At 40.6% G+C, this 24096-nt stretch overlaps 1 protein-coding gene across 2 annotated transcripts; it reads right to left on the bottom strand.

Moving 5' to 3' along the window:
- Window positions 1-298: 298 nt before the first annotated feature.
- On the bottom strand, window positions 299-23709 carry HSPH1 (heat shock protein family H (Hsp110) member 1). Of its 2 annotated transcripts, XM_058842558.1 has the most exons (18): window positions 23442-23709; window positions 22465-22522; window positions 16696-16836; window positions 14908-15030; window positions 13576-13675; window positions 12678-12811; window positions 11946-12190; window positions 10823-11051; window positions 9808-9914; window positions 8441-8574; window positions 6236-6441; window positions 5313-5444; window positions 4441-4578; window positions 3895-4020; window positions 3248-3355; window positions 3020-3139; window positions 1656-1817; window positions 299-1158 (listed from the first exon to the last, which is right to left on the bottom strand). In XM_058842558.1, exons 1-18 carry the CDS (start codon window positions 23546-23548, stop codon window positions 958-960), a joined length of 2571 nt encoding a protein of 856 aa, XP_058698541.1. In that variant the 5' UTR covers window positions 23549-23709; the 3' UTR covers window positions 299-957. The 2 variants fall into 2 exon arrangements, with proteins under 2 accessions (XP_058698541.1, XP_058698549.1); XM_058842566.1 differs by lacking the exon at window positions 5313-5444.
- Between the last annotated feature and the right edge of the window lie 387 nt (window positions 23710-24096).

The raw sequence follows: 24096 nt of genomic DNA, 5'->3' as shown, positions 1-24096 counted from the left end.
AACCCAAATTATATAGGCATCAGTTACAAACACTGTCCTATGCTCTACCATCTGTGAAGTTTCCAGGTTCTTTCAGGTGTGTACAACCCTTGAGCCAAAGAAAAGAAAGAGGCATAACTCATTAAGGGGCTGAATTACATTTATCTCACTGTACAACTGGATCTGTGCAAAGTGTGAGAGTTTTAAGTGTGTTTATGACTCCTGCACAGGAACGCAAATCAATGGCCTGCCAAACTGTGAGGAGGGCAACACTTGGAGCAGAAGTACTGAAAACAGTTAAACTCAAGAGGTCAGGAGATACCAGTAAAATGAACTTTATTTCAAAGCTCATTAAAAAGCTTCACAATAACACTAACAGAATTAGCACTTCCTTCATTTTATGTACCCCACATGAAAAATGTATTGTTTCGCAAGAGATGAAACGTAAGTGTTTCTGCATGCTACTAACACATTTCACCATCTCATTACCTGATAAGTACTTTGGACTGCAACAATCAAAAACCTCAGGACAGAAGGGTTTCTTCTGCAAAGTCCTTATGAAGGGGACAGACAATGGCTTTTTCTGACATACCCAATTAGATGTCCAGACAAAAGAAAACTACCTTGGCATCTACAAATGCCTACGAGTGTTTCGATTACAACCTTTTAAAGGAGCAGTACATTTCAAAGCAAGAGCTTCTTTTCATCTTTAGTGATGCAAATGGTTAAATACTGCACAGAAGCTTAGTATGAACTCACAATTCCACAGGAATCTGAAAGTTACCAAGGCAATTTTCCTTTTAGGATAGTCATGACCAACACTATTACTATTCTTCCTCCCACAACATAACACATCCCAGACAAGTCTTAAGAAAAAAAAATATAAATAGTTTCCAAAACAATGCATTCCCACCCCCATCACATATGACAGCCAAAACATCTTCTGTCATGGGATGAAATTGCTGCAAGTGCAGTGGCTTAGTCCAGGTCCATGTTAATGGTGTTTTGATCACTTGGATGACATTCGCCATTTTGCTGAGGCATTTCAGAATTTTTGTCATCTTCTCCCATGTCTTCAGTTTTATAATCACTCTGTTCACTTAATGGGTTTTCCTCCTTAGGAGAGTCAACTTTTGGTTTTGGTTGTGTCACAACAGGCTCACAGACATTGTTTAACTCCTAAAAAAAATGGAAAAGATGTGGGCAGAATATACATATATATATATATTAAGGAGCCACCAGCTTCATCAGTGTGAAAAGTCCTGTGTCCAAAAGACTGCTTGAAATTAGCTTCTGCATTCTGAGTCCAAACTGACAAGTACTTATTTGTACCCTAAAATAAGTTAATTGGTATACTTTCTGACATTCTGTGGGCAAAGTACAACTAGGTATTTTGGATTTTACATTGGTTTTTTTCAATACTATTTTGTCTCTTAGTAAAACACTGGTAAACAACCTGAGTTTTTAAGGTGACTCAAAGACAAAATATCATCATGCTCTACAGGTTGTATACTGTGCATAGAAGCTCCTCTGCCTTCTACTGGATCGCCTCCTTTCCACACTTCGTAGCTTTCAAGAACACTACAGCAGCAAGATCAAACTGGGGAAGACAAAAGGCACAGGTACCAGTCTACTTTTAGCATCAACCTCTAAAGATAGTTTCTTATGGTACTTACCTGTAGCTTTGCCTTAATTTCACTTGAATGCACAGCTGGATCCTGATCTAAGCTCTTCTTAGCCTGTGCACTCACAGCATTATTCATCCACTCCACCACTTCACTAACACACTTCTCTACTTTCATCATTTCCATCTCATCGATATGGATATACTTCTCATCCTGTCCAAACACAAACATTTTGTATTAGTTAATAATGTCAAGTGTTAACAATGCAATCAAGTTATGCCAACAAGTCTAGCTCAATGATTTATAACTTGTAAATATCTTCCAATGGTCAAAATAAATAGAGGGTAGCCACAAGGGAGATCCATTATAGCAAGAGACAAAGGACATACAGATGGCAGTATAAAGCTTCCTTTACCCAAATGAACAAGAAATCTGGTCCACAGAGGGCATAGAGGCTTCACAAAAAGGTAATGCAATAAAATGTAACATTCTTAACAAAGCTGATACAAAAAAAAATTCCTTCCCATTCTGGAAGGGCTACCTGTGCCCAATGCAGTTTTGACATTGATATTCTGATGTACAGGAGAAGGATCGGTGTTTTCAACTTTAGCATTCCCTACAGTGCCACAGTTACACAATTAACTACTATCAGGAGAAATACCTGCCCAGCAACACAACCAATGAATCCATATTTAGAATTCTTAAATAAAATCAAGTTTTAAATACACTACTTACAATGATGTATTGTAATTTCTTCTTAATTGTATATGTTATTTCATGTATAACACTACTAACAATTTCATTTAATTTTGTAATGTATAGCTGTGAGGACAGAATTGTTTTTGATGCTAAGGCTCAGATTGATTTAGTTTGAGTGTTGTGAGCTGTCCTATTAAAATTCTTTAAGTTGAAATCCAAGGAGCAAATTTTCAGACAGGAATGCTTATCAAGAATAAAATCTACAAATACCAACAGGGGAAAAAAACCCAACAACAAAGAACACAAAAAACCAAGCCCCAAATACCCACATATAATAAAACTGTGTTTTTTACTTCATCTGCAGCTACATTTTACACTAATGCTTCTCACCATACAATAATTCTTGTCCCTGAAAGAGCTGGAAGAGGAGCACATTTCTAAAAAACAGTCAGATCAGTTTTTTAAGGGTCAAGAATCAGATCACAAGTCTAAACTCTTTATCAGAACATCCTCTTCAGCCTGAAAACATCCAGAAGTATCAAGCAACTGAAGATATGACACACTGTGTGAGATTTTTTGAGCACTGGGAAACATTTGTGGTGTTAAATTTGTGACCTATATAAAGTAGATCACAGCTAATCTGAAAGTGCATTTGAAGCCCCTCCAGCCACTGGAGCCTCACTGAAGCACTGTGGTTACAAAAAAAGGCTACTTACTTTATTCCTGAATTCCCCAGCTATTGTAGCATAATATTGGAGCCTGTGTCCCAATTCTTGTAATAGCCTTGGTCGTTCCTCTGCTTCTTGATAGCGCATTTCAATTGGAGTACCTAATTTCTAGGAAAAGCAATTTCTACATGTTTATGTGATTCATTAACATTCATTAATGTTGGTCAAGCACAGTGTTTTGGAAATCTTGCTTTTTGGGCATTTTAACAGGCCTACCTTTAAATCCTCCAATTTTTCTACATACACCTGCTTTGCTTCATCCTCACCCTCTTCATACAGCCAGCCTTCTGTCTCTGCTAGGAGAGCAGAGAACCCCTGCAGATCCTGCGTGTCAATAGAATTCAACACATCAAACATCAAAATATACACCCATCAACCATGTTTGCCTTGAAGTAACACGACAGAGGTATATATACACATTAATCCTTAGCCTCCTGAACAAAAATTTAATTTCTACCGCAGCTTTTGCCTAATTAAGTTACTTAAACCATGACAGCTTCAGGACTGAGAATCTACATCTACAACGAAGGCAGCATTTATAGACTTTTGTCCTTGACTAGGCCAATGCTTGGGGTACAACTCTAATTCACATTTTTGGTTACACATAAAGCAATACAGCTACCCCTTCCAGTCACCAGCTTCAATTTCAAGCAAAAGTTTACTCCATTTGTGACAAAACCTCTTCTCAGAGATGTGTATTTGATATGCCTAAACCTAATTCTGGATTAGTCACTGCCATCATTCAAATGAAGTTCTGGTTTAGCAGTTATATCCAGGGTGGCCTTGGGAAAGCTTAACCAAGGTATACAAAACAGATATTTGGTATCAGCATTTTCAGAAAAGTTCCTGAAATCATAACCTACCTTTTCACAAACAAACTTTTCATATGGTCCAGACAACTTGTCCCTGAACTCATATACATATTCCTCCACTGCATTCTTTGCATCATTTCTTTCTTTCTCCAGTTTATCTTGCATAATCATCTTTCCCTGTATACCACAGAAAATATTTTAATTAAAAAGTAACACTTCAAACAGCATTCATTCTACGAAGCACAGCTACTATAAAATCTCCCAGAGGCCTCAGCTCATCTAACTGTTGAAATTCTCATTACTATGCAGTTGGCTCATCTGAAGAAATGGGCTGCACTTCTCTGGATTACAACAGTTTAAATGAATCTGTGATGTCATGCCATGGATCAGTGCTCTGATACTAACTGCTATAAAAAACACTTCAATCTTTCTGATAAACATTTGTCAGTTACGTGTTAGAAGGCACACAGTATGTTAGCTCATTGTTAATTGAGCCCACACTCCAGGGTGACAGTACAAGAACAGAGGTTGCCTTGAGAAGCAGGTGAATGGTTAATAACTGCACACAAGAAAGCAGTCTAAACCACACTAACTCACCTCTGTTTCAATATACATATTGAGGAGATCTTTTCCTAACTGCCAAACCAAGTTAGCTTCAATGGGTAGTTCCACATTCTTCACTTTTATCTTGGGTTTTTTAGCTTCTGGGGGCTGATCACCTTTCTTCTCATTTGTCTGAGTTAGAAAGAAGAAAAATAAGGTAATTTTCCTGACTTCTTTCTGATATAGTACTGCTATAATTTAAGATACATTCAGAGGAAGAACACACAAAGGTTTTTCCATGTTCTTTTAAAATCTTCAAAATACACTCATGAGGCACTTTCTTTTTGGGGATTCCATCTCCTATCCTAGTGTCCTTACGGTCTGTTTCCCAGACAGTAAGCACGGAGCTACAGCAAGGACATTGCTCAGATACATGGTGTGTTTGCAGATTTTCCAGAAGTGTCCATCTGTAACTAATGATGCTGATAGTAAAGATTTTAACCCAAAGCATTTTTCATCTCATACAGATGAAAAAATCAAATCACTAGCAATAACATGCAAACAAATGTTTCACATTGATTATTTCCTTTTAGGTTTATTAATTCCTGATCCCAGCTTCCCTCAGCAGGCCTAATAAGCTTGGCCTCTAATTCCTGCTTAAATTGAAATGTCTGCAACCCAAAGAAACTAGTTGCACAACACTGCAAGAAGACAGGGATGTGGTAAAGAAAGGCTTCTTGCAGGAATCCTTTTGCAAACTCTGTACAAAAACCATTACAAAATACAGACATTACTTTTCACTATAGTAAAGATGTGAAAATGAAAAAGGTTCCAACACCAAATTCCTTTCTTTTCCTGAAATATGTTACCATTTTAAAAGCCATCATATAGCATAACATTTTCAACAGAGTTAAAGGGTCACTCACTTTCTTGACATCTGGGATTTTGTTTTCTTCAGAGGGAGGTTCTGATGAAGGGGGAGACTGTGACGTTTGCTGACCATCAGTTTGTACCTGGGACTGTGTTCCAGCCTCACTGTTCTCTTGCTGGATATTTTTCTGAAATGAAAGCCCAGGCACAAAGGATGTAGAAGGCATGTGCACTTGCATTTAAGTATAGGGCACTTCACTTCTGACGCACATACGGTACAAAGTGCCCTACAAAGCATTTTGTGCACACGCAGAAAAACACACGCTTCAGCTATGGAGATACAGACTAAGGTGCAAGTTCAGAAGGACTTCATGAAAATGTTACCAGTGCCAGGCTTGCTGCACAATACTTGTGTGCGTGTGTGCACATGCTACCACCTTGTCTTACAAAAAGGGGCTTTTAATTTATTGAGTCATAATGTTTAAGATTTTCCCCCTCAGAAAACTATTAAAACATGAAGTAGACTATAACAATGTGCATTATTCCCCAGTGTTCCCCTCTCCATCAGTGCTGTCAAAAACAACTCAGCTTTCCCTTTCACAAAAAGTTTCAAAAAACTTTACTGATACAAAGGATTACATACAAATCCTTTCAACACAAAGTATATGGTTAATTAACAATCCAAATCTAGTTCCTTCTTGGAACAGTTGGATAACTACGGCAGCTGTAAGCAACCCCACCCTCAAACACCAACCTGCTGCTGTTTGGCACTTCACACAATAATTGATTTTGAAATCCACACTTCCAAGATAGCACAAATGTCTCCTGTTCTTGTAAAGACATTTCCTGACAGCTACACACATCTTAAAATTAATCTCCTTTTGCTTCCTTAGAGGAAGGTATTTTTCTTCCAGAGTATGGAACAGTAGAACACTCATCAATCAGGAAGGACGTTCACACACAAGAAAGGTCAACTTACATCACTGAAGTTTTCAATAGGTCTCTGGTCCTGAGCTTCCACTTCAGTCTCAACACTGACATCTTCACACTCTTCACTTTTAACTGGTTCTACCATAGATGCAGTGGATACACTGAAAATGCCATGAGTATTGACACGGACTTTCACTTTGACTTTAGACTTCTCTCCGTCTTTCTGGGCTGCCACATTCTGGATAACATACCTACCTAAAACCAAAAGAATCAAAACTCACACAGTGGAATTAAGTAGGTAATATTACAGAGCCAGAAAGACATCTCCCTCTATCATAGACAATCTGTTTTCTAAATATTTGATGACACCTCTGTACTAACCTCACGGTCCCTCAAATTAAATCAGTGCTACCAGGAAAAAAAACCCCAGAGAAACCAAAGTACACGGCTTTTCAGGCAACTTCACCTTATAAATAAAACAGTAGGTTCTCCTGATACCACTAATACAGAGTAAATACAAAACTGGTGCTACTTGTGTTAATAGCTGAAAGTAAGTTGGAAGAAACTACTGAAGAGCTTAGTCTAATGCCAATATTAAATGGTGCCTTTCTAATGTAAGTTACTGCCCAACACAGAAACAGTATTTCTAGAAGCTTTCCTTACAGCTTCTAACGCCCATGCAAGTTTGTCATTACCTTTTATTCCAGGGCAGAACCTAATTATTCTGTAACTACTGTAATACTTGAAACAAGCATTGTGAAACTTATAGACAGACAATTAGTTCAACAGTAAATGAAGAATCAGATGTCCTTGACATTAACAGCAGACATTTTCCCTTATTTCCATCATCAAAAGAGTGACCTGGAGACCAGAATACTCACTTAGCTGCAAAGTACGAGTTCCCCAAGACCAAATATACATATTTGCACACACCATTCCTTCAGCCACAGATCTAGACCAAAAGCACACAAGCTTTTACCTGCCCGTAGAATGCTATTCTCTGTCTTTTACAACCAATAATACTGGAGTTGTATGACCTGTTCTCCCTTTTGCCAGTCTCATTAGAACTACTACTTCACCCATTACTCATACTAATAACTCTGTTCTGAGCAAAGAATTAATTGGCAACTGAGTTGAAACAAATCTGATCTTCGGTTCTGTTCTTACCAGAACAGCAGTTACACAGCTTCTCATTTGTTAAAGCCACTTTGAATTGAACAGACAAACCCACCATCAGTCTTCATGGTAAGAGTTAACCACAAAAGCAAGTCTGATGTTTCTGTAACTACAGAATACCATCAGAGAATCACAGAATGGCCTGGGTTGGAAGCGACCTTAAAGATCGAGTTCAAAGCCCCCTGTCTTTCATTAAACCAGGTTGCTCAGGGCCTCATCCAACATGGCCTTGAATACCTCCAAGGATGGGGCATCCACAACTTGGCAGGGAAACCTATTCCAGTGCCTCACTACCCTCACAGCAAAGAATTTGCTCCTAATATGTGATCTAAACCTGGTCTCTTGCAGTTTTTAAAGCTATCCCCCCCTTGTACTGTCACTACTTGTGCTTGTAGTAAGTCCCTCTCCATTGTGGTTTTTCAAAATATATGGTATGCAAACATGCAACATTTAATTGCATGTTGAGAACTCAAGAACAATTATTTAATTGGCATGTCTTTACCATCACAATCTTCTTCTAACTAGCCATGTTGTAAGCTCTTTGTAAGCATCAACACTGTCAAGTGCTGCAATTTGTCAGAAAGTATAAAAGAGCTGCTTAGAAATGTTACACAGACAAATCAATACTGCAGTCTTGTAGCCGCCACTATTTCAGACTGCTTTGATTAAAAGTTATTCAACATTATGTAATTCCAGAAGGTATAGGTAAAAACAACAAGTAATTATTCAAGACATGCTTTTTTTTAATATACAGGACATATTTTTCAATTGCTCCTAGCTTGCTTCAGTGATAAGCAGAAAAGATTTAAAAAGTTACAAAGCTATCTTTTGTAGTGATAACCACATTTTAGTTGTAGGCATTCATTTGTTTCCCCTTAGTTCTTTGTTTAGCCAAAGTAAGATTATAAGCAAGAAAAATAAAAAAATACCAATCCAGTAGACTCGGGAACGGGAAAATTCTGAGTCCTTCAGAGACAAAAACCTGAATCTAAACATCATAACCATACTGCACCACAGTTACTATTTGATGTCAAATCATTCTATCGGAGACAACACCATTTCCAGGACAATTACTTACCAATTTTTGATTCAGGATATGGGACTCCATTAGGATCAGAATAAAAAGCTTCTAGCTCAAATGGACCTTTCCTATAGAATGTAAGTACCTTAGAGAAGGGTGCTGCATGATTTCTGCTGAAGACCTCATGAACTCTGTAATTAAGGGAAAAATACCACTTTTAGCAGCGTATTTGAGCTGAAAGGTTTTGATATAGGGTCAGAACTCTTTAGAGGAAAGTCATGTTTTGATGCATTTGCCCTTCTGAACAATCCCAATAAAGATATTTCACTACCGTACTGCAAGGGAAAAGGATTTACTGTTCTCTACTGTAATGAGAACTTGCCATATTCCACTATTTGAGCTTGGAATAGTATATTTTGAATCATAATTTGCACCCTTCCTTAGTGTCAAAGGGATAATTATAGCCCTGTTAATTCCTTGCTCATTTACGTTCCATGGCTTAGTTGAGAACCCTGACACTGGATTATTATTCATTCCCCAACGTGACAGAAAAACAACCAGCTTTACTTTGTGTTCTATGGCATGTCCGCCATTATGCCAGCCTGATTCTAATTTCCAACTAAGTTTTGTCTCCTAACTGTGGAAGATCTCCTCTAAAAACCTAGATGAGAGAAAGTGAGAGCTTTAACCTAGAACATGAACCCACAGGCTGCTCTCACAAGTGACACAACAATTAGGCCCTGCACCTCCACAGAAAATAGACAGGAAATAAAAAAGGCTGAACTACAAAGAACAAAAAAGGTATGAACAGATCCCTCTAGAATTATGATTTTTCCACAAGTTGAACTTGGAGCTCTTTACATCTTAGAAAGCAATTGCATTTCCCACAGGCACAGCACGGTTAGTAGCAGATGTCAGTCGTAAGATACTTACTCTTACAAATGTTAGATTTTCGCTAGGTGTTAAATTCTTGCTTCAGTCAGATAAATAGCATTCATATAAGCTCACAATATTTCCATAGTACATAACATTACTAATAAATCAAGAATCTCAGATAGGTGTAGGGAGCACCTATCTGAGTAAAAAACAAAGCCAGAAGGCAAAACGGAATCAGAACCCAGGCACCAATCTCGTTAGTTTTATATTCCTAATCCTGACAACCAGATAAAAGTAGTGCAAGACAAGAAAATAGTTGGAAGCTCTTTCGCTCACTTTTTTTTAATCCTTATATTTTTACCAATGAGGAATTACAGTTAAAATTTCAACCTGTATCTTTACAATCTACCCTCTCAACCACCTCTGGTACATGGCCTGTGAGTTTTCTACATGAGAATGACAAGATCCTAATTTAAATGCAAGCAAGAACATTACGCCTGAATTATGAAGGTCAAAAGCTTCATAGAATGGTAGTCTGAGCTACCTACCCTTCAGTGTCCTCTGCTTCTGTATTCCACAGCAGAGATATTGGAAAAGGTGTAGCATCTGTCACAGAAAACTCTCTCACTTTAAACGCTGGAGAAAGAATGGCACACTAAAAAAACATAAAAAACCAACAAAAACACTTGCATCAAAGCTGGTTTACTCTTCTACTCCACTAGCCAAGACAGCAAAAAATCTTTGAACAAGTGAGAGGGGTATTGATTTTATTAGGCAGAACTATTTCAATACCCAATTTCAATGCAGTATGAGAAATCTCACACACAAGTGTTTATGTGCTGTTAGCAGGCCTTTTGTAACTTGTGAGTATAAAGCTAACACTTCAAGAAAATAGCAAGACTGTAAAAAATGGTAATGCTGCACTGCTTAGCCCTAAAAGAAGTGCTTATCTAAAGGGTCCTGCTTCTTTCCTGGAACACAACTGAATGCTGGCAATGGGAAGCTGTTAGTGAGATGGAGTAAATAAACCGTCAAAGAGAAGAGGGTGAAATAAGACAAGTTAAAGGGGACAAGGAAGAACACAGAATGAGTGGTTTGTTTGTAAGATATATTTGGAAACAGTAAAAATGGGAGGGAGACAGAATAAAGCCTGTTTCACATTGATGGCAAGTTGGATACCAGGAAAGTCAAACTTGCAGTAGTCTGGGCTCTCCATAGATACTCCTCATACCTTGTTGAATAAAAATATCTTTCACCTTGACAACAACTTAAATTTTTTGGCATTTAAGATCTCTAGATCATGTTCTTCTGAAGAAGAGAGTGGGCTGCTTACAAAATACACCCTGCAATAAGGAACTTCAATAGAGTACTGCACCAGAGAGGAGTACTCTGGACTATTTAAACAGCACAGTCCCATAAAAAAACCTAGTGAACAGGTATGTTTCCTTGAGGACTTCAAATAGATCACTTCTACAATTTTTCATAACTGCCTGACTAACTCTTTACAGAAATGCTACTGAGAAATGCATCTTTTAATTTCACCCAGTATTGTCAGTACTATACCTGCAGAGCGCAGCCCCTAGCTATGGCTTCATCTGCATTCAGTGTTGTACTGACATCCTTGCCAAAGAATTTAGCAATCCTCTCTTTGACAGCAGGAATACGGGTTGCTCCTCCCACAATCTCTACAGCATTTACATCTTCCACTTTCAGTTGTGTTTGTTCCATTAATGAAAGCAGAGGCATCTCTATCCTTTGCAGCAGATCAGCACACAATTCTTCAAATTGTGACCTAAGAAAAAAAAACAGAATTAACTAAAGAATGCCCCACAGGAACCTTGCCTGGTATTTGTTTCCAAACTGATGCTGACTAGGTTAGTTAACTACACTGCAAAGAGACTTAAAGCTAAACTCCTGTGAGTAGGCCAAAGTGGCAACCGTAGACAAGGCAGTACACAAACAACTGCTTACAAATTTTCCTAAGCCACTATCAATATAGTTAAATAAGATAAAGGTTTTGTTTGGGCAGCTGCTATATATTTGCCTCAGAGCAGAGGTTACAGATAAGAAATCAAAAAAACACTGACACTTCCTTTATAATGAAAAACTGTTGCCTAAATACTGAAAGAAAAAGAACCCACCACTCTTAGCAGTAGCTACAGAGCTAATAAACTAATAAATGAAGCCATCCCTGTGAACATGTGCAAGAGACAGAGAGACACACTTCATTTACACTTGGACCATAATCAAGACATCACCCATAAGCACTGTTTCTGCCCTACTTTTCTCTACCAATATACCCAGTACACTGAGAAGAGAAGGAAAAAAAGCTTAAATTGTTGCTGTCTTAACAGCAGTATGGGATTTAGGTTACCTAAATATGCAATGCAGAAGGTCTAAATATGCAGCCAACTCTCTGGTTTGCATGCACCAATCCATGGTTTTAAGAATGTATTCTACAAAAAGAATCCAATTTTCTTATGCATGCTTTATTGCATTGAAACATTACTCAAATAGCTGAATATCACATTTCCCAGCCTTAGCTCTTTCTAGCTTTACAAAATGCCACAGCTATTTGGCACTTACACTTAATTTTAGCGTGTTAAGTTTCTTTCAAATGTGGAAAGAAACACTTGTTTAAAAAAATTGGCCACCAAAGCAAATGACTGTCTTGTACAGAACTCACCTGTTCATTTTTCCAGATACATCAGTATCATTCATGAAACACTCAATATTTAGGGGAATGTCTGTGCTATTTGAACTCATGAGTTTCTTCAGTTTCTCACATTCCTGATACAGACGAAGAAGAGCCCGAACTTTGGTTTTTGGATCTAGTTTATACTTTGATTTTATTTCTGCACAAAAGTAATCTACCAGCTTTCCATCAAAGTTTCTCCCACCAAGGAAAGGGTCAAATGCTGTGCCAAGTACCTGGTTTGAAAAACACAGTTATTTAGTCTTACACTAATAAAATCAAACAGAATAGCAGTCTTCCAGTATCAGCAAGTCCTTGCTTCAAAAAAATTTTGGGGGACAAGTCAGCCTATCTTCCAATGCACATCCACATCAGCCAAAAATTGATCTTTCCTTTCACAGAGGAAATGTAAAAAAAAAAGTATCGAAGTGACAATCTTAAGTATTCAAAATTTTAATCCTTACATACACATTTAGATAAAACGAAATAAATGATAGCACTTGTATTATATATCTTATATTTGTATATTGCTAGAAATTCATGACCTGTTTGAAGCAATTCTAACAAAATGAAGGACACTGATGAAAACCTTCACCTTTTGACTAGTTGCCACTTTCCATGCATTAAATTATTTCAGAATTCAAAAAAAAAAAAAAGGAAGATTGGCAGGCTATTTGATTCTAATTGCTTATAAACCCTTTTATCTCCATTTAATCTTACTACCTTCAGTTTACTCTTGTTGAATGCACAGGCTGATACTTGAAATGCAGAATGTCCCATATCAACAAACACAACTATCCGTGCCTTCTCTTCAGGAGCTGGAAGGTCTTGTTTATAAATTCCATAATTCAGAGCCACTGCAAAAGAAGTGTCAGATATTATCCACACAATCCCTAGTTTCCAGTGGCATAGCATCACACCCCTGTGAATATTATGCTATACAATCAAAAGCATCAAAACAAATCCAGACATACACCTGTGCAAGATACACTATCTTCATGGAAGCTTTATTCCATTAATCTAAGATGTAGGACCTGAAAAGTATAACATACTGCCTTAGTCATGTAAATGGTCCCTAAGCATTTGTTTGGGTGTTTTGGGTTTTTGTTTTGTTTTTTTTTTTGACTTACAAAGGAATCAAAAACATAGAACATCTTAACAATAAAGCCCAAACCCAGCTTTGCATTTATAGTGAGTATCTCCCAAGCTGGGAAGTTTTGTCTGAGAATTGTATAAATGGTCAGCAGTGCCATGTGTCTGTTTAAAACCCAGACTATACTGAAAAAAAAGCTTTGGAAGTTATGAGGTGTTGATGTTTAATCAAGGAACTTCCTTTAAAAGTGTCTAAATCCTGCAATTGTGCATCTGGGCAGTACACTAAATGAACAAGTATAACCAGGCACACACAGTGACTCCTAAATAAGTGCTCAGGGAGATCAATGGAGCTTGATCTCATCTACCCCTTCACACAGAAGGCCTTAAATGGAGAAAAGAAGAACAAGTTTTTCAAATATTTATGTCTCATATTTGCCTTTTCACGTCAGTCATTCTTCTTACAGTAATTAAATGCACCCTCTATCCCATCTGCCACTTGCAGGAACTGCTATTTTATCCTACTTACCTGCTGTCATGTCATTCATTAATCTAAGACAATTTAGACCAACAATCTGAGCTGCATCTAGAAGGGACCTCCTTTCAGCATCTGTGAAAAATGATGGAACCTGAAGAAAGTAGGTGAGAATACAAAGTTATTTCCAGAAAATGAGACATTACACTATTTATTTAAAAGTATTAATTAAAAAATTGTATCTTTTCCTCCTCTTTGAGGAAGACACATACTGTAAGCCTCTAAAATGCAGCTACCATACTGAATTGACATGTTAAATATTCTATTCAGAGATGGAATTAAACCAGCATTAGCTAGCTTACATGAGTACACACTAGCAAGAAACAAATGAGTTATTTGTATACAAATGCTAATAACATTATGCTGGCCCAAAATATGGAACTGGATATTATGAAGACAGTGACAATGGAATACTTTCATCTGAACTAGCAGGTATACTCCTGTCCAAAACAGGAAAGAGTGAACTAAAAATGTACAGCAATACCACAGATGTCAGAGATGCAAAGAAATAAGGGATAACAAATGAAGAGAATCTATTTTGGCAGAAATTACTTTGGGCAAGAAGTGCTAAGAAATTATGAAAGAATATGCTGTTGAAAATCTACAGATCTCTAGCACTGGCATTGGACAGTGCCTTCTGATGTGCCCCCCCCACCAGGGACAAATGAGGAACTAGCTTTCCAGGTTTCAACTGGAGAATCAACATTTCTAATAATAACAGAGCTAAATATTCCTAGATGCAACATGAGACAGACTTGTTCAGTCATTGAGAACAGAGAGGCAGGTGTTATTTTATACTCAGGGCTTTGCAATGGAATGACTGTTCTTGATCTGAGGTTATTTTCTGTGCAGTCATAACATTGAAAACAACAAAACAAAATTTGCTGAAAGGATGAAGATAAACAGGACAGAAACTAAAATTTTCAGCTGCCAGAGGGCAAATTTTGATCAACAAAGGAAATTGTTTATCAAAGTCATTATCAAATTGTTTTAAATTCAAAAAAAACCACAAACATATGTATTTACTTTCATGAGTAATTAATATGCTTAGTCATGAAAATAAGCTGCTCCAGAAGGATACAGAAACATTTTGGGTCCAAAGGTTCAGACATTTCCAAGAGAATGAATGAGTTCATGAAGACAGTCAGTGTCTGGAATATGGCAGCAGCCCTGGGATTTCTTTAAGTCAAAAGTGCTAAAGCTAGTTAGGATTAATCCCTTTGTAAGTGCTTAGCAGAGCTCTTTTTCACTCTGCCTGAATAGAAACAAAATGCCCTCGAGAGCTGAAGTTAAAAGACAATGTTCCTGTGCACTACAATTACTTACAGAAATAACACAGTCTGTTACTGGCTTTTTCAGGTTACTCTCTGCAGTCTCCTTTAATTTAGTCAATAGCATAGCTGAAATCTGTTCCACACTGAAGATGTGCTCCTCATCCATGTACATGACCTGGATAGAACAGGTAAAATAACTCCATTAGTTTAGCTGGAGGAAAATTACACACATTTTATGTTTTTTGATACACTGCTGGCTAATACTCTACAAATCATGACATGCTTCATTATTCCATTACAGAACTTCAGTTTACAATTTAATTTCCGACTTGAGTTTATAGAAGCAGTAATTCCATTCTCACTGTCTTAAAACATCAAGAAGTGTATCAACCCCATAGATAAAGGAAATGGCCAAAAGTGACGCAAGTTTAAAATGTGGCACATCATTAAGCAAAATTGCCATTTCAAACTGACGCCAAATATAAAAAATGTGCAGAACTATTTGCTGCCTGCTTTCCCTTGGCATTTTTATCTTTCTGCTCAAACACGTGAGGAAAGGAAAGGAAGAACTGTAGCACAGCAGTTCACCTATAAAACAACTACAAACTTAAGGCTCAGCAAAAAGTTTACTCATTGTTCTCTTAGCAAAAGTTATTCTTGAATCAGCACTTTTATCATGCAATAGAATACATGACCATGATAAAGCAAAATAACATGTTACAACTGATGCTTGAAAGTAGCACTTCTTTTATTCAGCCAGTATGATTTGGGGAAAAATCAGGCATTTAGGTTTTAATAGAAAAATTGTTCCCTGAACCTCCTAGTCTTACTGAGTGTTATTGAATCAATTATTAAAACTTTTTAACCACAGATAAATAGAAATAAATACTAATTTTTTCTCCAAGCAACCTAAGAAAAACAGGAGAAATACCAAGTATTAATGTTCTCCCAACACTAGACTCTCATATAGTACAAGACTCCTACACACACTGATTAAAGGAAACCAGTAATTTCTGTCTGAATTTATCTGTTAACCTCACAAGTCACAAACAGCAAAAGAAAAAGCACCCCTTTTGTGAAGCTTAGCTACTTTTCCAGGATTCCTCATAATGTATTTAATTCTGTGATCTATTCACTGTTCAGGACTGATCTACACTGACGTTTTGAGGGACCAGTTCAAGCTAAGGGCAACACTGTCTGTTATGCCAGTAAAGCTTCATTATCAGTAATTGTACGTATTTCTGTAAATGGACACAATGTTATTAACTGCACCTATTCTGGGAAAAGCTGACCTTGCATCAGTGAAGTCCTTGAAATGCAAGGAAGAACCACACCTGCAGTGTGGTAGGAAATGTGTTTGAAGACCATTTTACAAGTAACTGACTCCAGGCAGTCCATTACAGACACACTTGCCACTCATTTATGGCAATTATTCTAAAGAGTTCCAACTACTTTCTAAAGCATTTGTAAACCACCTAGTAAGACTCCTGCAATGCATTCTACACAAAAGTGACAGAAAGTCATACTTTGAAGTAAAACCATACGACCTTGTAATTATCTTAGTAATTTTTCTGCCACTGTGTTTGAGATAGATGTGCAATTTGCCAACAGGGAAACTTGCATTTCAGCAATTATTTGTAAATGAACCTTAATTTGAAGGTTAACATCCACTATTTAAAGATGAAGCTTTCTATTCATAGAAGAGATCTTCTTTAACAGAAAGATTAAAACAACCTACCTTTAGGGTAATTAAAAGAAACTCATATTTTCATGACTAGGTGCTGAAATGTAAGACTTCAGATTTAGCTATACAACCCAGAAAGATACACTGCAGATTTACCTTTACTCCTACTCCACCATTCTTCATGGGAACCAAATCATAGCTCAGCTTTTCTTTTTCCTTCTGAACAAAAGGATCATTAAACGCACGGCCATGGAATCTCTTGAAGTTAGATACAGTGTTGTGGGCATGAGTAATTTGCTGTAAAGAAATACAGGATAGTTAGAAATCCACTCTTAATCAGCCTGCGATGTTCAGTGGTGTACTGTATGCCACCAAGCACAGGTCAGGTTTTTAGTCAACTGCTCATTCCCTTGTCACAGCTGTTTTATTTAACAGTGGTAAATTACTGTCTGCTACTTTTTATCAGCTCATTAATAAGTTAGACACAGACTTCCAGACTGTTACTTATTAAGGATGATGAAACTATCTCTGAAACCTTGTCACAACTGGGTGAACAATAACATGATCAACAGAGCCCACCTCTTTTTTAGTCAACTAATTTACAATCATTGAATCATTTAAGTTGGAAAAGGCCTTTCAGATCAAGCCCAGTTATTTACCTAACACAGCCAAGTCCACAAATATCCCCAAAAGCCACATTCATGCACTTTTTAAATATCTCCAAGGATAGTGACTCCACCACTTCCCCGGGATGTCTGTACAAACCTTTACAAACACCCTGGTGAAAAAAAATGCTCCTAATAGCCAATCTAAACTTCCCCTGGTGCAACTTGTGCTCCTTTCAGGTTATTGTACATAGTGATGAAGGCACACCTGACACTCTTCTCCAGTCTAAACACCCCCAGCTCCCTCAGCTGCTCCTCAACAGACTTGTGCTCCAGACTCTTTCCCAGCTCCTTTGCCCTTCTCTGGACACACTCCAGCATCTCAGTGCCTTTCTTGTAGTGAGAGGCACAAAACCAAACAGGATTTGAGGTGCAGCCTCACCAGTGCTGAGTAAAGGGGGACAATTCCTGCCCTGCTCCTGCTGGCCACACTATTGCTGATAAAGGCCAGGATTGGCCTTTTGGCCACCTGGGGACACTCTAGATCATGTTCAGCCACTGCTGAATGGCACCCCCAAGTGTTTTTCCACCAGGCAGATTCCCAGCCACTCTGCCCTCAGCCTGTAGTGCTATATGAGGTTGTTGTGACTCAAGGGCAGGACTCATTGAACCTCACATAATCAGCCTCAACCCTTCAATCCAGCCTGTCCAGATCCTTCTGTAGAGCCATCCTGCCCTCCAGCAGATCAACACTCCTGTCCAACTTGGCCTAACCTCCAAACTGACTGAGGGTGTACCTGATCCCCTCTTCCAGATCATTGATTGAAATATCAAATAGGGCTAGCCCCCAATACTGAGCCTTGGGGAACACCACTGGTGATAAACTGACAGTGGGATTTAATTCCATTCACCATCATGCTCTGGGCCTGGCTACCCAGCCAGGTTTTAACCAGTTAGAAGTAGGACCCCAGTTGTGCCAGTCATCCCCCCACATCTCTACAATGGCAACCGTGTCAGAGTTTTACTGCTGCACAGTGGTGTCCAGCTCCTCCCCTTTATTGCCTGTGCTGCAGGCATTGATGTACATGCACGTCAGCCAGGCTATTGATCCTGCAACTTTTTTGCAGAGGAGAAGCCCCAATGCCTGTGTGACCATTCATCTCCACCAGAGCAGCCGAGTGAAGGACCTCACTAGACCACCCTCTCCAACACTGCTGTGGTACCCCTCCAGGCTCATCTCTAGCAAACTTGGTTGTATGTTTTTCCTCCTCCAAATCCGGTTTAAAGCTCTCAATGATCCATGCTAGCTCCTGTACAAAGATCCTTTTCCCCCTCTGAGACAGGTGTACCCTGCCTGTTGCTAGCCGTCCTTGCTGTCAGGTAAACTGACCCATGATAAAAGCCCCCAGATTCTGCCAGTGGCATCAGGGTCAGATATTGGTCTGCTGGCTCTTCCCGTTTCCTCCTTCACTTCCTGCAATTGGAAGGATACAGAACATAATTGCTCTCTCCTGATTGCCCATGGACTTCCTGGTGCAACCTCCTCACCGCCACTCTGAGAAACCAATAATGGATCTGATGGCCCTACCAGGGTAGGAACTTAGACCCCAGAGAGACAGCAGACTTCCCTAAGAAGTGGTTCCATCCAGCCAGCATATTGGGCCTTCTGCTCCCTTCCAAAGGGAGTCTCCTACGGCAATGACCTGTCTTTTCTTCTTCAAGGAAGCAGTTTTGACATAGACTATTTAATTTTGGTGACAGATAGCTCCCTATCCCTTCAAGCCACTGTTTTCCAGCAGGTGGAGAGGAGAGAAAGGAATCCTCTGTGTGTCCTGTCTGCCTCACAGGCATATCCTGAAGGCAGAGTGTAATTCCACTATATAATCTCTCACACTCCCCTGACAGTCCTCAACCTACTCACGTTCTGCCAGAGTTCTGTCACTAAGTGGAAGAATACCTGGGCACCCTCCCAGAGCTGTGCTCACAGGTGCCACCCACAAGTGGCATTGAAAGCAGGGCTCACCCTGTAGGTGGCACCTGGGTGGCAGCGTGCTCCTGCCAGAGCTGTGCCAGCCGTGCTGGGTGTGGAGCTGAGCGAGGCCGTGGCTTTCTGCCAGGGGACAGCACTGCTCCCTGGTTGGGCTGGCACTGCCTCGGCATCCCTCCTGCACATTGCTGTGCCACACTCTGGTCACCAGCGCTCCCTAAGGGCTTATGTTATATTTGGGGGAAACTGCTGTTGTTGCTCCTGGCCCCACCCAGGTCTCATCAGCCACTGGCACTCGAGCTGCAGGCTTCTGGCAGCTCTTGTCTCCCCGTGACATTCCCCCAGCTCGGGAAACTCCCCTGTGCACTGCACTGGGGCACTCTGCTGCTGATTGTGCTGCCAACCTGAGCCACTCACCTTGCAACTGGGTGACAGAACTTACACATAATTCAAATGTTTAAAGACTGCAACTACATATGAAGCTGGTTTCTGTTTGTAAGCTGGCCCTCCAAAGCAAAGCCACACTACCTCCACTTTAAACATCTTTGCATTAAGAGCAAATAAGGGCTTTCCAAGTTACTAAATGCAAAGTTTAAGCGTCCCCATACATTTCAATACTTTCAATACTTTTTCCTCCCTGAGCTACTCTGAAATCACATCATTTCCTTGTTCACGTTCATCTAGCAGCAACTCAAATTCTTGCACTAGACCAAAGAAGAATACACTGCACAGATAACTTGGAACTTTTTTTGCTAACATCAGCTTGAAGTATATACTAAACTACAATGCAAGCTCCCCAGTATAAGGAAGTGACATAGAGAAACATTATCAGAAATGCAAAGCACAACAGAAAACAGACAACTAGAGCAGCGTTAAGAGATAATGCAAGTATCTCTGAGTAGAATTAATACTCTTTTACTTGAGAGAAATAAAAGTGTGTTATTATCTACAGGATAGAGATTTAGGCAGGCACCAAGAGACAGCATGGTAAGTCAAATGCTGAGCATACCAAGAAATATTTCTAGCATTCACTACCATCAAAGAAAAGCATTGGTTCTTTGTTGCATGTAAAATTTTCCACCATGAAATGGAAGAATTTGAGCTACATCTTCTATTAGAAAACTACTCAACTAGGACAGCTCTCCTACAGAAAAGCTGCCTGACAAAAAAGGAGGCCATACTCCCACTAACAAACAGTAACTTTCAGACAGCTGTGTCTGTAGAAAGATGTCACACTTGGACTCCCTGCTGAGAGTCATCCTTGGTTTATTCTAATCACCAAACAGTGCTCAGCAAGTAATGGTACTAGCACAAGTTAGCACAGGCCAAAAATCACACCAGGAACCATTCCAGTACTTTAATGTGATTGAGTAGTTAGGTTCCTGTGTCCAAGATTGTTTCCCAGCATGGTTTCATTTATTTGTATAGCCACAACTTCAGAGTACTTGAATGCTATGTATTTCACAGCTGTATGGCTGAAGAACGTAGCAGCAGGAATTATTACCATGTAGTGGGCAGAGAAGCGCAAACACTCTGGCAGCTTTTATAGCCTAATTTAGAATTAACCTCAAAGCCTTTTCTAAGAGAACAATCTTAAGATATTTTTAGAGTAATTGTATGCCATTAGGTCTGTAGAATGTTTTAATATCTTCCTGCTTAGTCACAATTAAGAAAGCTGAGAATTATGGTCTGTTAACTGATGTACTGTTCTCATCTCCAGTGCTACCACACTGACCTAAGGTAACAGAAATTCTCTGAAAATTTGCCCCAGCAGCAAATGTTTCTCAAATGTTAGAGAGCACCTTTGAATATTTTGAGCTCTCCCACAAAATCACAATGTAGAGGTCACCAGTCAAAATGTCTTTTTTTTTTTATTATTTTGTGGGATTTTTTTTGTTTGTATTTTTCAAATGAAAAGAATTGTTGTACTCCTGGATTTAAGTAGTGACTACACCCCAGGACACCAAAAATGTAACTCTCAGTAGTCCATGTCAGGAAACTTCCATATTTATAAAAGAAACACAATTCACATCTCATCAGACAAACTGGACCACTTACAACAAGAGAAATAAATGATATATCATCTTTTATCATTTTAAGTATCGCATTCTTCTTTCCTGGCAAAAATATTTAGTTTCAACTGCCAGGAGAGCCAAGCATGAAACACCCAATATAGCAGCATCATACAGGTTAGTCTGAGGGTAACTGAAGTCACAGGTGTTCATCACTGCAAATACACAGTTGTAAATGCAATCTAAGAGAGAATCTGCCTCACTCTCAGCTTACTTCATGTTTTCCACAGCATCTACTGGAACAATCTAACAAAACTGAAACATGCTCAAGTGTACATAGGATTCAGATCATTTCCCATTTTGAGTAATAACTCATTTTTGCTCACTAACGAATCAGACTTGTTTCCAACTTGTAATAATATCAGCAGTCAACTCAGCAATGCTAAAACTAAATTTAAGGGAAAAACACAAACATGTGTATTTACTTCATTACTCCAAATGTTAACCTGTAACTGAATGTGCATGTGCTTGTTAACATTTAAAGTATTTGTATTGCCTTGGCTACTCAAAATTAAGAGGAGTGTTATTACGGTGGAATAAAGTCTCCTTCAGTGCTCTCTCCATGGAAACCCACTGCAGTCCTTTTACTACATGAGAGAGATGCACAGGCCAGCGGAGGCTGCATGCTTGATCTCCCGGCAGCAGTTATGTAACAACATACAATACCTAAGGATATATTTAACCATTACATTTCGTTATTCTGAGACTTGTTGGAATTGAGTTCTCCGTCTAAACTGAAAATGCTACTTTAACAAAGAAAACATTCAATCTTTCAGAGCACCTCAATCAAAAAAAAAAAACCAACAAACAACCCCAAAGTAAGGACTTACACTTTCAAAAACAGAGGCATTTAATTCACAGCAAATCCAAAAGTAGCAATGGACCCTAAATAGCTTCAAGAATCTGAGCCAATCCTCTCCCCTTACATCTAATTTTAAGAAACTATATACAGCATTTAAATTGTTTTCACTCGAGTACAAGGAAAATCCTGTATAGAATCATTAGGAAAAGAAGCCAGTGACCTTAACTTGTCAGAATAGGAACATATTCAACTGGAAAGCATTACATTAATGAAAGAGAGAGCAGAAGCATTCTAGCAAAAACATCCCACATTTCTCTGAAGAAAGCATGGCAGCATAGTGCAGCATTTCTAAAATAAAAGGCTCAACAAGAAACTGAAGCTGTCTTGCTTCAACTGCAGCCAGACAACTCTTTTTACACCCACCGCTACTTCAACAGTTCGGAGCAGGAAATGACCTACCTGGTTTTTAGCCGCAACACCAATAGCTCTGCTTTTTGATCCAAATGAAACCACCGACCTGGAAAGAACAACCGGCCAATTAACTCGGTCATGGACAACAAACACGACTGAGAACTGTCACGGATTCATTTTCTACTAACGCAGATAAAACATCCAAGTCTTTCCGTCAAAGTGCCATTCTGCCAGTTCGCAATAAAAAACTACAGGAAGTCTTTTATCCATCTTAAAGCCGTGGCTCGAATCCAGGACTTTTCACAAAGGCTTATCCACACGGCAAAACGGGATGATCGCGATTCAGGGCTCATAGCCGGACTACACCCCACCCGTCTGTGCATGGCTGCTTCTAACTTCTCAACTCAACTCCTGCTTCGAGCCCGAGCCTTTCTATACCGGACCTCTGACTACAGGACAGCTGCCCTGGAGCAGCTGGCAGAGCCCATCCTACGCAGCATGAGCGGGAGTGTGTTTCCCCCGTGTCCCACTTAACCCGGGCTGCCCCCACGGGATTCCCGCAGCGCTGCCAGCCCGCCGCACCACGACCCGCGCAGAGCTCCGTGCCCCGGGCAGCGCCCGCGGGACGCGCTCCGGCTCCGGGGGACAGGGGCACGCAATGGGTCGGGACCGGGACACGGGGGTGGGGACCGGCAGGGGGGCACGGAGCGGGTGGGGACCGGGGGGGCAGAATGGGGGCACAGCGGGTGAGGGGATAGCGGCACACAGCGGGTTGGGGTGGGAAGGGGAGTAGAGGGGCACACAGCGGGTCGGAGGGACACACACTAGGCTGCCGCCCGGCCCCGCCACCCTGTACCTGCCCCCGGCAGCCCTCGGGAGCCCGTACGGAGGCGGCGAGTGCCGGGGAACGCGCTGGCCCCACACAGCGGGAATTCCCCCACCGCGAAACTTCCAGCACCTTCTCCACGGCGGGCGCTCCGCCGGACGCAGACCGGCCCCCGCCCGCCCCCGCGCCCCTCACTCACGGCGTGCAGCGGTCGCTGAACTCGTTGGCGACGGTCTCGATGCCGCCGGCCCGCGCCACGGCGATGTAGCAGCTCTGGAAGCCCAAATCAAAGCCCACCACAGCCATGGCCCCGGCGCCAGAGGGAGGCCCCCGCTCTGCCCGGCTCGCTCTCGGTGCTGCTGAGGCCGCCGGTCCCCGTAGCGCGCGCGGGCGGGCGGACGGGGAGGGGACCCAGCGGCGCCTCCGCCGCTTTAAATATGACAATGAGGCGAAGTTTCCAGAAACTGCGGCAGCCACTCACCGGCTCCACGTGCGGCTTCCGCTTCCGCCCTCGGCCGCCTTCTCGAACAATTCCCGCCAATCGGCGGCGCCGGGCGCGGTGACGCGCGCCGTTCCCATGGCGACCGCGGACGCCGCCAGCCCCGCGCGGGGCGGGGCCAGGCGGGAGGGGCGGGGCCGAGCGGAGGAGGCGGCGGGGGCCGGGAAAGGCGGAGGCTCCGGCAGCCTGGAATGTGCGGGAGAACGGGAGAAGCGCCGCTCTCCTTGGCAGTGCCCCTACTTTAATACACTGGGAAACCTCTCTAAAGATCATTGTCACGTTGTTGTAGGTATTTCCCTCCCGTGCTGGCGGGCTAAATATGTTAATACTGCACATCACTTGCTCTCTGCAGAGG

This window comes from Poecile atricapillus, chromosome 1 (genome assembly GCF_030490865.1).
Source record: "Poecile atricapillus isolate bPoeAtr1 chromosome 1, bPoeAtr1.hap1, whole genome shotgun sequence".
Taxonomy (NCBI): domain Eukaryota; kingdom Metazoa; phylum Chordata; class Aves; order Passeriformes; family Paridae; genus Poecile; species Poecile atricapillus.
Note: the sequence above shows the minus strand (reverse complement) of the source record. Positions and strands in the feature narration are given on the sequence as shown.

Excerpts from the sequence above, each read along its gene's own strand:
- HSPH1 (XM_058842558.1), bottom strand. The coding sequence starts at position 23,548 with ATGGCTGTGGTGGGCTTTGATTTGGGCTTCCAGAGCTGCTACATCGCC. Across the intron at positions 15,031-16,695 it reads ATGGTGGAGTAGGAGTAAAG|GTCATGTACATGGATGAGGA; the intron begins GTAAATCTGCAG and ends TGTTCTATCCAG. Across the intron at positions 3,140-3,247 it reads AAAAATTGGAGGATTTAAAG|AAATTAGGTACTCCAATTGA; the intron begins GTAGGCCTGTTA and ends TGCTTTTCCTAG.